Source organism: Engystomops pustulosus, chromosome 4 (genome assembly GCF_040894005.1).
Source record: "Engystomops pustulosus chromosome 4, aEngPut4.maternal, whole genome shotgun sequence".
In the NCBI taxonomy this organism is placed as follows: domain Eukaryota; kingdom Metazoa; phylum Chordata; class Amphibia; order Anura; family Leptodactylidae; genus Engystomops; species Engystomops pustulosus.
The window spans coordinates 206,788,952-206,805,361 of record NC_092414.1 but is presented as its reverse complement, the minus strand read 5'-3'; the positions used below and the strand labels follow the sequence as shown (position 1 = coordinate 206,805,361).

The 16,410-nt window shown below is 44.8% G+C and overlaps 2 protein-coding genes across 15 annotated transcripts in view; one reads left to right on the top strand and one right to left on the bottom strand.

Moving 5' to 3' along the window:
* Positions 1 to 16,410, bottom strand: part of LOC140128194 (surfeit locus protein 4-like) — a 319,398-nt gene that overhangs the window by 190,194 nt on the left and 112,794 nt on the right. For all 3 annotated transcript variants that reach the window (XM_072149711.1, XM_072149710.1, XM_072149712.1), the window contains exon 3: positions 308 to 450. The gene's annotated coding sequence lies outside the window, so the exon portion shown is untranslated. The remainder of the gene's footprint in view (positions 1 to 307; positions 451 to 16,410) is intronic.
* CACNA1A (calcium voltage-gated channel subunit alpha1 A) overlaps positions 1 to 16,410 on the top strand; it is a 224,356-nt gene that overhangs the window by 144,572 nt on the left and 63,374 nt on the right. For all 12 annotated transcript variants that reach the window (XR_011855123.1, XR_011855122.1, XM_072149702.1 and 9 more), the window contains exons 26-31: positions 315 to 475; positions 785 to 922; positions 1,265 to 1,466; positions 2,494 to 2,658; positions 3,052 to 3,162; positions 3,404 to 3,487. Coding sequence is in view for 10 of the 12 variants with exons in the window: in XM_072149702.1 (XP_072005803.1) it covers positions 315 to 475; positions 785 to 922; positions 1,265 to 1,466; positions 2,494 to 2,658; positions 3,052 to 3,162; positions 3,404 to 3,487 (861 nt within the window). In the remaining 2 variants the exon portion in view is untranslated. The remainder of the gene's footprint in view (positions 1 to 314; positions 476 to 784; positions 923 to 1,264; positions 1,467 to 2,493; positions 2,659 to 3,051; positions 3,163 to 3,403; positions 3,488 to 16,410) is intronic.

Genomic DNA, 16,410 nt, shown 5'->3' with positions numbered 1-16,410 from the left:
CTATGGTAAAGATTACAGACCTCTCCATTCTTTGTAGGTGGGAAAACTTGCAAAATCACTATATATCTCACTATATATAAAGTAACAGGATGAAGATAGACGTAGTGCACTGTTTGATTGCATACACCTTTAGTTTTTTTTTTTCATTTTGCTCCGTTTTCTTTAAAACTAGTCAGAGTTATGGAGTCATGTAAATGGTGGTTTTGATAGCAATAATCTATAACCATTTAACCATTCAGGAGAATCCGGCACCGATATAACCTTCAGAAATAGCAGTACAAGCTCTCTCCTTACTTTGATCTCTCACCTTTCAGGCTGTGTTTGACTGTGTGGTGAACTCCCTGAAGAACGTCCTGAATATCCTCATTGTTTACATGCTCTTCATGTTTATTTTCGCTGTGGTGGCGGTCCAGCTTTTCAAAGGGAAGTTTTTCTACTGTACCGATGAATCTAAAGAGTTTCAGAGAGACTGCAGGTAAGTGACTACAGTATTCTAATAACCTGAAACATTGTGATCAGTGGTGCAGCAAAACATTGATGATACGCTACTAGTTGTGTGCACACAAGAGCCATGCTGGCTGAGGATATAGTCCTACAATAAGCTTACCTTATAAGTTTTAATCTTAGTCTTTCTACTAAGCACCAATCTTCATCATCTTGGCAGCTAGAGCGTCTGTAGTTTTGTTTTAGTTGAAATTAAAATTTTGAGGTCACCAAAATATATCTGAAATTCAATTCACTTGTGCCTTATACTGAATGCTTGTGTCCTTCTGTGTCCCTCTAGAGGAGAGTATCTGGTGTATGAGAAGAATGAAGTCAAAGCACAGAAGCGAGAATGGAAGAAATGGCCCTTCCACTATGACAATGTGTTGTGGGCCTTGCTCACCCTCTTTACTGTGTCCACGGGAGAGGGCTGGCCAGAGTAAGAAAATGTCTTTATTTAGGAAACTGTTATATGTGTAAGTGATTGCATAGGTTCAGCCTCTGGATGCATCTATGTCTATCTTCTTACAATGTCTATGTCTTTTACATAGATATACAGGTCATCAAAACATGATTAGTTTGTATCTAAAAAACCACCTGATTGGTGCAAAGCCGCTCATCTTTTTGGAACACCTCCTTTTCATACAAATAAAAATGGCTACAGAGCATCTATATGTTTTTGACACAATTTTCACCATTGTATTGTCTCGATATACTCATTTGTAGATATGCAAAACGCATTATTAAATGGCGCATTACTCTTGTGCCTTCATCTCCACAGTGTACTCAAGCACTCAGTGGATGCCACCTATGAAGACCAAGGACCCAGGCCCGGATTTCGCATGGAAATGTCCATCTTTTATGTCGTATATTTTGTGGTTTTCCCATTTTTCTTTGTCAACATTTTTGTAGCCTTGATTATCATTACTTTCCAGGAGCAGGGGGATAAAATGATGGAGGACTACAGTCTAGAAAAGAATGAGGTGTGTAAATAATTCCTGGGTGGTACAGTACAGCTCTGCATGGTGGTATAGGCCTGGGCTCCATTTACTGCTGCCCATAAGAGCAGGCTCCATTCACATGATCACAAATTGCACCGGATCAAGCCATAGAGGTCTACGACACCTGGTTTCACCAAGCCGAGCGGGCCCTATTTTCAGTCTGATTTGTGTTGTGCCACTACACTTAATATGGAGAGGGGAGAGGTGAGGAGCGCACACCAGTCTTCTCCAGCGGGTGCTTTGTACAGTTTCCATTCCAGGTGAAGCCCAATGTCATATACATGAGACCTAACACAAATGACAACTTTTGAGCTGCATAGTACAAGTATTGCCCTGTGTACAATACAGTCATGGCACTGCTCTTGCTTTCCTCGCAATAGTGCAAATCCAAAGAGTCACAATGTTTTAGAACTTTTTCAATAATTATCTAATCCGAATTTAAACCTGTCTTCAGGTTTTCACTATTAAACCTGATGACTGGTTCCCACAGCATTATTCTAGCTCGTGTTCTAGCTTACAGTTACTATACTTATAAAATCCAATTTGTAAGGTTACCTGGCACCCTGCAGCAGTCTCAGCGAGCCCCAAGAGGTGTGTGTTATTTTGCCGACCTAGCCCACGTCAGGCTGACGTTATCTGCTTGTAATATTCAGTTCCCGCACTTGCTGTCCTGCATAACTCATGTGCAGTGAGCGTCAGACTGGGTTCACTTACCACTGTTACTGCCTAGCAATGAGTATGGAGAGGTCTCACATATGCAGTGAACCAGGGGGAGGTAGTTATACACCCAACATAGGCACCAGCATGGAACTCGCACAGCACCTCGTGGGGTATACACAGGTCAGTATTACAGATCTGTAGGCACTACATATGAAGCAGAAAATATAATAAACATGTGATGGACAAAAAAACATTTGGTTTCTTATCCTTTGGGTGATGTTCTGCATCTGTACACACGCATGAGGTCTGCAATGATGATAACATGAACTTTTTTAAAATCTTTTTACAGAGAGCATGTATTGATTTTGCTATAAGTGCCAAGCCGCTTACCCGCCATATGCCACAGAACAAACAAAGTTTTCAGTATCGGATGTGGCAATTTGTGGTCTCTCCCCCGTTTGAGTATACAATTATGGCTCTGATCGCCCTGAACACTATAGTGCTAATGATGAAGGTAAGACGAGTTCATGCTCATATCTTCCATTGCCAACAAAGGTGCTGATGACGGTACATGGAAGAGGTTTAACCAATTTAGGGAAGGTATTCTCATGGATAATCTGGGATATACTTTGGATGTTATAATAAAGTATTATAGAAGATTTATCGGTTATAGTATCAGTAAGTAAATGCCTTTGCCTGGGTCTCCTCTAGAACAGCCTTATGAAGGTCTCCATCCATAATGAAAAGCAAACAGCGAGTAGAAACGGCAAAATATGGAAGTCTCCCAAGTACAGATTGTGATTAGCTGGAAGCAATTATTATGAGCTTCTTATTGTTTTCAATGTATTATGACCTGTATATTCCCTGTCTTACATATGGGATTTATAACATTGCATTTCTTTTGTAGTTCCATGGATATACCAACACTTATGAACAAGTTCTAAAAACATTTAATATTGTCTTCACCTCGCTCTTCTCCCTGGAGTGTCTGCTGAAGATCATGGCTTTTGGGGCTCTGGTGAGTTTATTATACAATTATTACAAATGTTTAATACTAAGACCACGTATTTGTTGTTCATATATTGTATTCACAATGCAATCAACAATGGCATTTCACACCAAGATGACGCTTCTATAAGAAACTAGTAGTTACCCCTACAGTGGCCCTACAGTGGAGCCCTGTATACTTTCAGTAATCACAAGTGTCCTGGCCGTGGTAAGACTCGTATGCTAGTCCTTCTATCTTCTCTTTGTTCCAGAACTATTTCCGTGATGCTTGGAACATCTTTGACTTTGTGACAGTTCTCGGAAGCATTACAGATATTGTGGTTACAGAGTTCTGGGTAAGTTCCCATGAATGATAGAAACGTGTTCTCTCTGCAGAGGTTCTGTGAGCCCCCCCTGAGTGTTGCTGTGCAGAGCATCACAGATGGCAGTGTACACATGAGCAGGAGTGTGTGTGGCTTGTGTGGTTGTATCTAGGAGCCTGTATTGGGTAGGCACTTACCCTATGCATTTACAATAGGACATATATAATGTGTGCTCAGATGAAAGTGAGGGCTCCTATGTATAAATCAAGAGCCAGAATCAAGCACATTGACTCATTATAAATGTATAAAAATATTCTATAGATTCATCATTTAGACGCTGTGGCATAATCCTTTGGTTGCTGTAATACAGATGTGTAGAGAAGTCTAGAGAAGAATTTAGGTGCTTTTCTGCAGCATTGTACTGGATTTCTTTAGGTCGGTTTTGCTTTGGTTGCTTTTCCACTTTTTTACCACCAACTTCACACTAGGTACCGAGTGATCCTTAGCAGTGCCATTGTGTCACATGTCCAATCTGTGTGGCTCTAATTAGTCAACACTTCTGTCATCAGATGGAGAAGCAGGGTAATCAAAGACAAACCATACCAAAATCAACCCAGTAAAAAGCCAGGGATATGGCGCTAAAGAAGGGAGCAAGCAGGCACCGTACAAGAAGGTGCTGTGTTCATGTGGGCCATAATCTTACATTCACTCTTAAATGCACAAAGGAGGCACTTTCCACATCACTAACATATCACAATCCTATAGCCAGTTTACAAAAGATAACCGGAGCCTTCCATGGCATTGTAAGATCGGTTCATGAAGACTAATAGGCCCATAGAGCCCTAGTAACTATCTGACACCTGTCTTTTAGCTAAAAATTGTTCCCCTGAGATTCCATATTCAACTTTATAGTTTTACCTGGTATCTAAGCACGTATCTGTCACACGTGGTGGCGGCACCATCCCCACTGTCACACATGGTGGAGGCACTATCATCACTGTAACACATGGTGGCAGCACCATCCCCACTGTCACACATGGTGGCAGCACCATCCCCACTGTCACACATGGTGGCGGCACCATCCCCACTGTCACACATGGTGGCGGCACCATCCCCACTGTCACACATGGTGGCGGCACCATCCCCACTGTCACACATGGTGGCGGCACCATCCCCACTGTCACACATGGTGGCGGCACCATCCCCACTGTCACACATGGTGGCGGCACCATCCCCACTGTCACACATGGTGGAGGCACCATCCCCACTGTCACACATGGTGGGGGCACCATCCCCACTGTCACACATGATGGGGGCACCATCCCCACTGTCACACATGGAGGTGGCACCATCCCCACTGTCACACATGGTGGCGGCACCATCCCCACTGTCACACATGGTGGAGGCACCATCCCCATTGTCACACATGGTGGAGGCACCATCCTCACTGTCACACATGGTGGGGGCACCATCCCCACTGTCACACATGGAGGTGGCACCATCCCCACTGTCACACATGGTGGAGGCACCATCCCCATTGTCACACATGGTGGAGGCACCATCCTCACTGTCACACATGGTGGCGGCACCATCCCCACTGTCACACATGGTGGAGGCACCATCCCCATTGTCACACATGGTGGAGGCACCATCCTCACTGTCACACATGGTGGAGGCACCATCCCCACTGTCACACATGGAGGTGGCACCATCCCCACTGTCACACATGATGGGGGCACCATCCCCACTGTCACACATGGAGGTGGCACCATCCCCACTGTCACACATGGTGGAGGCACCATCCCCACTGTCACACATGGTGGGGGCACCATCCTCACTGTCACACATGGTGGGGGCACCATCCCCACTATCACACATGGTGGGGGCACCATCCCCACTATCACACATGGTGGGGGCACCATCCCCACTGTCACACATGGTGGGGGCACCATCCCCACTTTCACACATGGTGGGGGCACCATCCCCACTATCACACATGGTGGGGGCACCATCCCCACTATCACACATGGTGGGGGCAGCATCAAGGGTTGGGCTTTTCATCAGCAGGGATAAGGAAGATGGTTAAAATTGATGGGAAGATGGAAGGAGACAAATCCAGGACCATTCTGGAAGAAATCCTGTTGCAGTCTGCAAAAGAATTGAGACTGGGATGGAGATTTATCTTTCAACAAGACAATGATCCCAAACATAAAGCAAAATCTACAATGGAAGGTTCACAAGGTGTTAGATCGGCCAAGTCACTGTCTAGACCTGAATCCAATCAAGAATCTGTGGAAAGAGCTGAAAACACAAACGCTTCATCCAACCTCCCTGAGGTCCAACTGTTCTCCAAGGAAGAAGGGGAAGAATTTCAGTCTCTCCATGTGCAAAACTGATAAGAGACCTACCGCAAGGCACTGTAAATCTGGTGCAGCAAAAGAGAGAAACCTTGTTAAATCCCTACAACCATATGTCAGTTGTGCAGTGCTCTCTTAGTATATACCAGAAATTTGAAATATAATGCCTTGTATAAGTAGTTCCTACTGAAAGTATTTTTTATTTTTTTTAACTTCCTCAGAGCATGTACACAGTGCTCTGAGGAAGTGATGCAGTGTCCTGTGTCAGTACACAGTGCTCGGAGGAAGTGATGTAGTGTCCTGTGTCAGTACACAGTGCTCTGAGGAAGTGATGCAGTGTCCTGTGTCAGTACACAGTGCTCTGAGGAAGTGATGTAGTGTCTTGTGTCAGTACACAGTGCTCTGAGGAAGTGGTGTAGTGTCCTGTGTCAGTACACAGTGCTCTGAGGAAGTGGTGTAGTGTCCTGTGTCGGTACATAGTGCTCTGAGGAAGTGATGTAGTGTCCTGTGTCGGTACATAGTGCTCTGAGGAAGTGATGTAGTGTCCTGTGTCGGTACACAGTGCTCTGAGGAAGTGGTGTAGTGTCCTGTGTCGGTACATAGTGCTCTGAGGAAGTGATGTAGTGTCCTGTGTCGGTACATAGTGCTCTGAGGAAGTGATGTAGTGTCCTGTGTCGGTACACAGTGCTCTGAGGAAGTGGTGTAGTGTCCTGTGTCGGTACATAGTGCTCTGAGGAAGTGATGTAGTGTCCTGTGTCGGTACATAGTGCTCTGAGGAAGTGATGTAGTGTCCTGTGTCGGTACATAGTGCTCTGAGGAAGTGGTGTAGTGTCCTGTGTCGGTACATAGTGCTCTGAGGAAGTGATGTAGTGTCCTGTGTCGGTACATAGTGCTCTGAGGAAGTGATGTAGTGCCCCGTTTTCAGGGCAGGCTCCAGGTTTCAGTGGGCCCCTGGGCGACAGTGCCTCACTGGGCCCCTTAACAGTGAACTCATGTGGTGGCATTAAAAAACGCAGAACCTTAAGATACCAATATTAATATACACCGCCCAGTCAGGCACAATTAATTAATATACACCCCTCCCCAGCCAGAATACAGTAATAAATATACCCTCCAGGCTCCAATATACACCCCCCCCAGGCTCCATTATTAATATACATCCCCCCCCCCCCAGGCTCCATTATTAATATACACCCCTCCCCAGGCTCCATTAAATAATATACACCCCACCCAGGCTCCATTAATTAATATACACTCCCCCCCCCCAGGCTCCATTCATTTATATACGCCCCCCACCACCACCACCCAGGCTCCATTCATTTATATACACACCCCCCACCCCAGGCTCCATTAATTTATATACACCACCGCCCCCCCCCCCCCCCGGCTCCATTAATTTATATACACCCCCCCCCACCAGGCTCCATTAATTTATATACAACACCCCCCCCCCCCCCAGGCTCCCTTAATTAATATACACCCCCACACACACACACCACCCTCCATTAATTAATATACCCCCCCAGACAGGCTCCATGAATTAATAAAAAACACATTATTAGTGACCAGATAAAAATAATAAACGCTAACTTACCTAAAGCGTTGCACACATCTTCTACATCTTCCAAGTGACAGCAGTGTCTACCGTGCAGCAGCGGGGACACTGGCGGCGTGACGTCATCATGTCGGCAGCGTCCTGCACAGTATTAGAAGCTCCGCAACAGAAATACCTCGGCCGCGCCAATGCACTTATATTGTGTGAGGGTCCACTTGCTGTGCCGCCCCCTGTCAGCCGCGCCGGCACTGTGACTAAGGCGCTTCTCTCAACTACATCGGCAAAGTATGCCGATGTAATTGAGCTTAATTATGTTGCCAGTTTGTCCCATGGGCCCTTCTGGGGCCCCGGCACTTGCCTGGGTAAGCTGGGTGCTGGCGCCGGCCGTGCCTGTGTCAATACACAGTGCTCTGAGGAAGTAATGTAGTGTCCTGTGTCGGTACACAGTGCTCTGAGGAAGTGATGTAGTGCCCTGTGTCAGTACACAGTGCTCTGAGGAAGTGATGTAGTGTCCCGTGTCGGTACACAGTGCTCTGAGGAAGTGATGTAGTGCTCTGAGGAAGTGATGCAGTGTCCTGTGTCAGTACACAGTGCTCTGAGGAAGTGATGTAGTATCCTGTGTCGGTACACAGTGCTCTGAGGAAGTGAAGTAGTGTCCTGTGTCGGTACACAGTGCTCTGAGGAAGTGATGTAGTGTCCTGTGTCAGTACACAGTGCTCTGAGGAAGTGATGTAGTGTCCTGTGTCAGTACACAGTGCTCTGAGGAAGTGATAAAGTGTCAGTACACAGTGCTCTGAGGAAGTGATGTAGTGTCCTGTGTCGGTACACAGTGCTCTGAGGAAGTGATGTAGTGTCCTGTGTCAGTACACAGTGCTCTGAGGAAGTGATAAAGTGTCGGTACACAGTGCTCTGAGGAAGTGATGTAGTGCCCTGTGTCAGTACACAGTGCTCTGAGGAAGTGATGTAGTGTCCCGTGTCGGTACACAGTGCTCTGAGGAAGTGATGTAGTGCTCTGAGGAAGTGATGCAGTGTCCTGTGTCAGTACACAGTGCTCTGAGGAAGTGATGTAGTATCCTGTGTCGGTACACAGTGCTCTGAGGAAGTGAAGTAGTGTCCTGTGTCGGTACACAGTGCTCTGAGGAAGTGATGTAGTGTCCTGTGTCAGTACACAGTGCTCTGAGGAAGTGATGTAGTGTCCTGTGTCAGTACACAGTGCTCTGAGGAAGTGATAAAGTGTCAGTACACAGTGCTCTGAGGAAGTGATGTAGTGTCCTGTGTCGGTACACAGTGCTCTGAGGAAGTGATGTAGTGTCCTGTGTCAGTACACAGTGCTCTGAGGAAGTGATAAAGTGTCAGTACACAGTGCTCTGAGGAAGTGATGTAGTGTCCTGTGTCAGTACACAGTGCTCTGAGGTAGTGATGTAGTATCCTGTTTCAGTGCACAGTGCCCTGAGGAAGTGATGTATTGTCCTGTGTCAGTACACAGTGCTCTGAGGAAGTGATGTAGTATCCTGTGTCGGTACACAGTGCTCTGAGGAAGTGAAGTAGTGTCCTGTGTCGGTACACAGTGCTCTGAGGAAGTGATGTAGTGTCCTGTGTCAGTACACAGTGCTCTGAGGAAGTGATGTAGTGTCCTGTGTCAGTACACAGTGCTCTGAGGAAGTGATAAAGTGTCAGTACACAGTGCTCTGAGGAAGTGATGTAGTGTCCTGTGTCGGTACACAGTGCTCTGAGGAAGTGATGTAGTGTCCTGTGTCAGTACACAGTGCTCTGAGGAAGTGATAAAGTGTCAGTACACAGTGCTCTGAGGAAGTGATGTAGTGTCCTGTGTCAGTACACAGTGCTCTGAGGTAGTGATGTAGTATCCTGTTTCAGTGCACAGTGCCCTGAGGAAGTGATGTATTGTCCTGTTTCAGTACACACTGCTCTGAGGAAGTGATGTAGTGCTCTAAGGAAGTGATGTAGTGACTTGTGTCAGTACACAGTGCTCTGAGGAAGTGATGTAGTGCTCTGAGGAAGTGATGTAGTGACCTGTGTCAGTACACAGTGCTCTGAGGAAGTGATGTAGTGTCCTGTGTCGGTACACAGTGCTCTGAGGAAGTGATGTAGTGTCCTGTGTCAGTACACAGTGCTCTGAGGAAGTGATGTATTGTCCTGTTTCAGTACACACTGCTCTGAGGAAGTGATGTAGTGCTCTAAGGAAGTGATGTAGTGACTTGTGTCAGTACAAAGTGCTCTGAGGAAGTGATGTAGTGCTCTGAGGAAGTGATGCAGTGTCCTGTGTCAGTACACAGTGCTCTGAGGAAGTGATGTAGTGTCCTGTGTCGGTACACAGTGCTCTGAGGAAGTGATGTAGTGTCCTGTGTCAGTACACAGTGCTCTGAGGAAGTGATGTAGTGTCCTGTGTCAGTACACAGTGCTCTGAGGAAGTGATGTAGTGTCCTGTGTCAGTACACAGTGCTCTGAGGAAGTGATAAAGTGTCAGTACACAGTGCTCTGAGGAAGTGATGTAGTGTCCTGTGTCGGTACACAGTGCTCTGAGGAAGTGATGTAGTGTCCTGTGTCAGTACACAGTGCTCTGAGGAAGTGATAAAGTGTCAGTACACAGTGCTCTGAGGAAGTGATGTAGTGTCCTGTGTCAGTACACAGTGCTCTGAGGTAGTGATGTAGTATCCTGTTTCAGTGCACAGTGCCCTGAGGAAGTGATGTATTGTCCTGTGTCAGTACACAGTGCTCTGAGGAAGTGATGTAGTATCCTGTGTCGGTACACAGTGCTCTGAGGAAGTGAAGTAGTGTCCTGTGTCGGTACACAGTGCTCTGAGGAAGTGATGTAGTGTCCTGTGTCAGTACACAGTGCTCTGAGGAAGTGATGTAGTGTCCTGTGTCAGTACACAGTGCTCTGAGGAAGTGATAAAGTGTCAGTACACAGTGCTCTGAGGAAGTGATGTAGTGTCCTGTGTCGGTACACAGTGCTCTGAGGAAGTGATGTAGTGTCCTGTGTCAGTACACAGTGCTCTGAGGAAGTGATAAAGTGTCAGTACACAGTGCTCTGAGGAAGTGATGTAGTGTCCTGTGTCAGTACACAGTGCTCTGAGGTAGTGATGTAGTATCCTGTTTCAGTGCACAGTGCCCTGAGGAAGTGATGTATTGTCCTGTTTCAGTACACACTGCTCTGAGGAAGTGATGTAGTGCTCTAAGGAAGTGATGTAGTGACTTGTGTCAGTACACAGTGCTCTGAGGAAGTGATGTAGTGCTCTGAGGAAGTGATGTAGTGACCTGTGTCAGTACACAGTGCTCTGAGGAAGTGATGTAGTGTCCTGTGTCGGTACACAGTGCTCTGAGGAAGTGATGTAGTGTCCTGTGTCAGTACACAGTGCTCTGAGGAAGTGATGTATTGTCCTGTTTCAGTACACACTGCTCTGAGGAAGTGATGTAGTGCTCTAAGGAAGTGATGTAGTGACTTGTGTCAGTACAAAGTGCTCTGAGGAAGTGATGTAGTGCTCTGAGGAAGTGATGCAGTGTCCTGTGTCAGTACACAGTGCTCTGAGGAAGTGATGTAGTGTCCTGTGTCGGTACACAGTGCTCTGAGGAAGTGATGTAGTGTCCTGTGTCAGTACACAGTGCTCTGAGGAAGTGATGTAGTGTCCTGTGTCAGTACACAGTGCTCTGAGGAAGTGATAAAGTCTCAGTACACAGTGCTCTGAGGAAGTGATGTAGTGTCCTGTGTCAGTACACAGTGCTCTGAGGTAGTGATGTAGTATCCTGTTTCAGTGCACAGTGCCCTGAGGAAGTGATGTATTGTCCTGTTTCAGTACACACTGCTCTGAGGAAGTGATGTAGTGCTCTAAGGAAGTGATGTAGTGACTTGTGTCAGTACACAGTGCTCTGAGGAAGTGATGTAGTGCTCTGAGGAAGTGATGTAGTGACCTGTATCAGTACAAAGTGCTCTGAGGAAGTGATGTAGTGCTCTGAGGAAGTGATGCAGTGTCCTGTGTCAGTACACAGTGCTCGGAGGAAGTGATTCAGTGCCCTGTGTCAGTACACAGTGCTCTGAGGAAGTAATGTATACAGTGTATACATATACACTGAGTGATACAGTGCTCAATGTACATAGAAGCTGCTCTTGTCGAGTGGAGTGCTCAACTTTGATAGATGGATCTCTATCTGAATAGTATATCAACCTGTGTCAGTAGATTTTGATCTGAGTGTATGTGGATGTGCCCTGTGTTAAAATGTCATGCTGTATGAGAGTGGCATAAAGCTCCATGACAGTAGAGTAGTGCTTTGCTGGGTGTTGCAGATTTCTGTATCAGTGCCCTTGGTGTGTGTGATGCAGTGCCATGTGTGGATGGTACCGTGCCCAGTCTCATGGGTGCTGTGCTATAAGCGAGTGGTGCATTAACCTGTGTCAGTAATTCGGTGCTCTGAATGGGTGGAGCAGTGCCCTGTGGGGCTCCCTCTCTACTATAATGATCAGTGTATTTCTGTCTTGTCTTTTTCATGTCTCTCTCTATCCCTCTGATATATTGGCCCCCGGCAAAAAAAAACTCATCCAAAATGCACTATGAATCTCATGTGTCCATCCATGAAACTGGTCTGTGTCTTCATGCCAACTACACCCCACCTCCCCCCATACCTAATATAACCCTAACCCCAACCCCACGCACAAATTCCTGCTGCAATCTCCTCCATCTACAACTGCATCGCAGAACCCGGTTGGTTTGTAATTTATAACCTAATGCATAAACATTACCTGCTGCATGTCAGAGGTTGTGCACTCAAACTCACCCCATCCCTCACTCTTGACATGTCTATCTAAATCTTGTTATGTTCTCTTGATCTTCTCCATGAGACCCTTTCTCCTTGTGCCAGGAACTTAATATCAGGATTCAATTCCACCTGCTGTCCATATATACAGTAACATCACTGCTTCTACATCTGACTACACCTGCTGTCCATTAAATACAGTAACATCACTGCTTCTACATCTGACTACACCTGCTGTCCATATATACAGTAACATCACCGCTTCTACATCTGACTACACCTGCTGTCCATATATACAGTAACATCACCGCTTCTACATCTGACTACACCTGCTGTCCATATATATAGTAACATCACTGCTTCTACATCTGACTACACCTGCTGTCCATATATACAGTAACATCACTGCTTCTACATCTGACTACACCTGCTGTCCATATATACAGTAACATCACCGCTTCTACATCTGACTACACCTGCTGTCCATATATACAGTAACATCACTGCTTCTACATCTGACTACACCTGCTGTCCATATATACAGTAACATCACTGCTTCTACATCTGACTACACCTGCTGTCCATATATACAGTAACATCACTGCTCCTACATCTGACTACACCTGCTGTCTATATATACAGTAACATCACTGCTTCTACATCTGACTACACCTGCTGTCCATATATACAGTAACATCACTGCTTCTACATCTGACTACACCTGCTGTCCATATATACAGTAACATCACTGCTTCTACATCTGACTACACCTGCTGTCCATATATACAGTAACATCACTGCTTCTACATCTGACTACACCTGCTGTCCATATATATAGTAACATCACTGCTTCTACATCTGACTACACCTGTTGTCCATATATACAGTAGCATCACTGCTTCTACATCTGACTACACCTGCTGTCCATATATACAGTAACATCACTGCTTCTACATCTGACTACACCTGCTGTCCATATATACAGTAACATCACTGCTTCTACATCTAACTACACCTGCTGTCCATATATACAGTAACATCACTGCTTCTACATCTGACTACACCTGCTGTCCATATATATAGTAACATCACTGCTTCTACATCTGACTACACCTGCTGTCCATATATACAGTAGCATCACTGCTTCTACATCTGACTACACCTGCTGTCCATATATAGAGTAACATCACTGCTTCTACATCTGACTACACCTGCTGTCCATATATACAGTAACATCACTGCTTCTACATCTGACTACACCTGCTGTCCATATATACAGTAACATCACCGCTTCTACATCTGACTACACCTGCTGTCCATATATACAGTAACATCACTGCTTCTACATCTGACTACACCTGCTGTCCATATATACAGTAACATCACTGCTTCTACATCTGACTATACCTGCTGTCCATATATACAGTAACATCACCGCTTCTACATCTGACTACACCTGCTGTCCATATATACAGTAACATCACCGCTTCTACATCTGACTATACCTGCTGTCCATATATACAGTAACATCACTGCTTCTACATCTGACTACACCTGCTGTCCATATATACAGTAACATCACTGCTTCTACATCGGACTACACCTGCTGTCCATATATACAGTAACATCACTACATCTACATCTGACTACACCTGCTGTCCATATATACAGTAACATCACTGCTTCTACATCTGACTACACCTGCTGTCCATATATACAGTAACATCACTGCTTCTACATCTGACTACACCTGCTGTCCATATATACAGTAACATCACTGCTTCTACATCTGACTACACCTGCTGTCCATATATACAGTAACATCACCGCTTCTACATCTGACTACACCTGCTGTCCATATATACAGTAACATCACCGCTTCTACATCTGACTACACCTGCTGTCCATATATACAGTAACATCACTGCTTCTACATCTGACTACACCTGCTGTCCATATATACAGTAACATCACTGCTGCTACATCTGACTACACCTGCTGTCTATATATACAGTAACATCACTGCTTCTACATCTGACTACACCTGCTGTCCATATATACAGTAACATCACTGCTTCTACATCTGACTACACCTGCTGTCCATATATACAGTAACATCACCGCTTCTACATCTGACTACACCTGCTGTCCATATATACAGTAACATCACTGCTTCTACATCGGACTACACCTGCTGTCCATATATACAGTAACATCACTACTTCTACATCTGACTACACCTGCTGTCCATATATACAGTAACATCACTACATCTACATCTGACTACACCTGCTGTCCATATATACAGTAACATCACCGCTTCTACATCTGACTACACCTGCTGTCCATATATACAGTAACATCACTGCTTCTACATCTGACTACACCTGCTGTCCATATATACAGTAACATCACCGCTTCTACATCTGACTACACCTGCTGTCCATATATACAGTAACATCACCGCTTCTACATCTGACTACACCTGCTGTCCATATATACAGTAACATCACTGCTTCTACATCTGACTACACCTGCTGTCCATATATACAGTAACATCACTGCTCCTACATCTGACTACACCTGCTGTCTATATATACAGTAACATCACTGCTTCTACATCTGACTACACCTGCTGTCCATATATACAGTAACATCACTGCTTCTACATCTGACTACACCTGCTGTCCATATATACAGTAACATCACTGCTTCTACATCTGACTACACCTGCTGTCCATATATACAGTAACATCACTGCTTCTACATCTGACTACACCTGCTGTCCATATATACAGTAACATCACTGCTTCTACATCTGACTACACCTGCTGTCCATATATACAGTAACATCACTGCTTCTACATCTGACTACACCTGCTGTCCATATATACAGTAACATCACTACATCTACATCTGACTACACCTGCTGTCCATATATACAGTAACATCACTGCTTCTACATCTGACTACACCTGCTGTCCATATATACAGTAACATCACTGCTTCTACATCTGACTACACCTGCTGTCCATATATAGAGTAACATCACTGCTTCTACATCTGACTACACCTGCTGTCCATATATAGAGTAACATCACTGCTTCTATATCTGACTACACCTGCTGTCCATATATACAGTAACATCACTGCTTCTACATCTGACTACACCTGCTGTCCATATATACAGTAACATCACTGCTCCTACATCTGACTACACCTGCTGTCCATATATACAGTAACATCACTGCTTCTCATCTGACTACACCTGCTGTCTATATATACAGTAACATCACTGCTTCTACATCTGACTACACCTGCTGTCTATATATATAGTAACATCACTGCTTCTACATCTGACTACACCTGCTGTCCATATATAGAGTAACATCACTGCTTCTATATCTGACTACACCTGCTGTCCATATATACAGTAACATCACTGCTTCTACATCTGACTACACCTGCTGTCCATATATACAGTAACATCACTGCTTCTACATCTGACTACACCTGCTGTCCATATATACAGTAACATCACTACATCTACATCTGACTACACCTGCTGTCCATATATACAGTAACATCACCGCTTCTACATCTGACTACACCTGCTGTCCATATATACAGTAACATCACTACCTCTACATCTGACTACATCTAGATCTCCTTATAGCTCATGACAGAATAATTTAGATGAGATCATGTACCCAATCATTTCCTAACATAAAGCTCTGAATAATGTATAGAACATAAAGTCACCCTGCTCCTCTCATTCTCTTTCATTCCACCAGTACACTAAGACTCCTCTGTCCTCTTCCTTTCTCAAAGCTGTTTCACCCTAAACTTTAATTAATTTGACAAGACTGCATGACCCCCTGGTCCTGCTAAGGGTTTTGGCTTTGCCTACTGCTGTGCATGATGCATCATCCCAGTTAAATAATAGGAAGCTTCTGGGGTCACTTAATAAGTGGTCAAAATTAATATTATACAACCGAAAATTCTCACAACTGTGTCATATAATGAATTGATTGATGTTATTTTAGCTTCATTTATGTCCCTGCCCATAATCGACCTATATACTCTGATCTTGTGCTGTCTATAAGATATCTGCTGAAGTAGGCACCAAAAATAATCCAAAATGAAAACTGAGATTGACTTGAGGTCTTACTGAGGTTGAGCAGCATTAGCCCATAGACATCTGCCTATCAATAGTTGGTTCACTGGTGAACTTTAAAGATAGCACATAAATAATATGTCCATTTAGAATATTATTA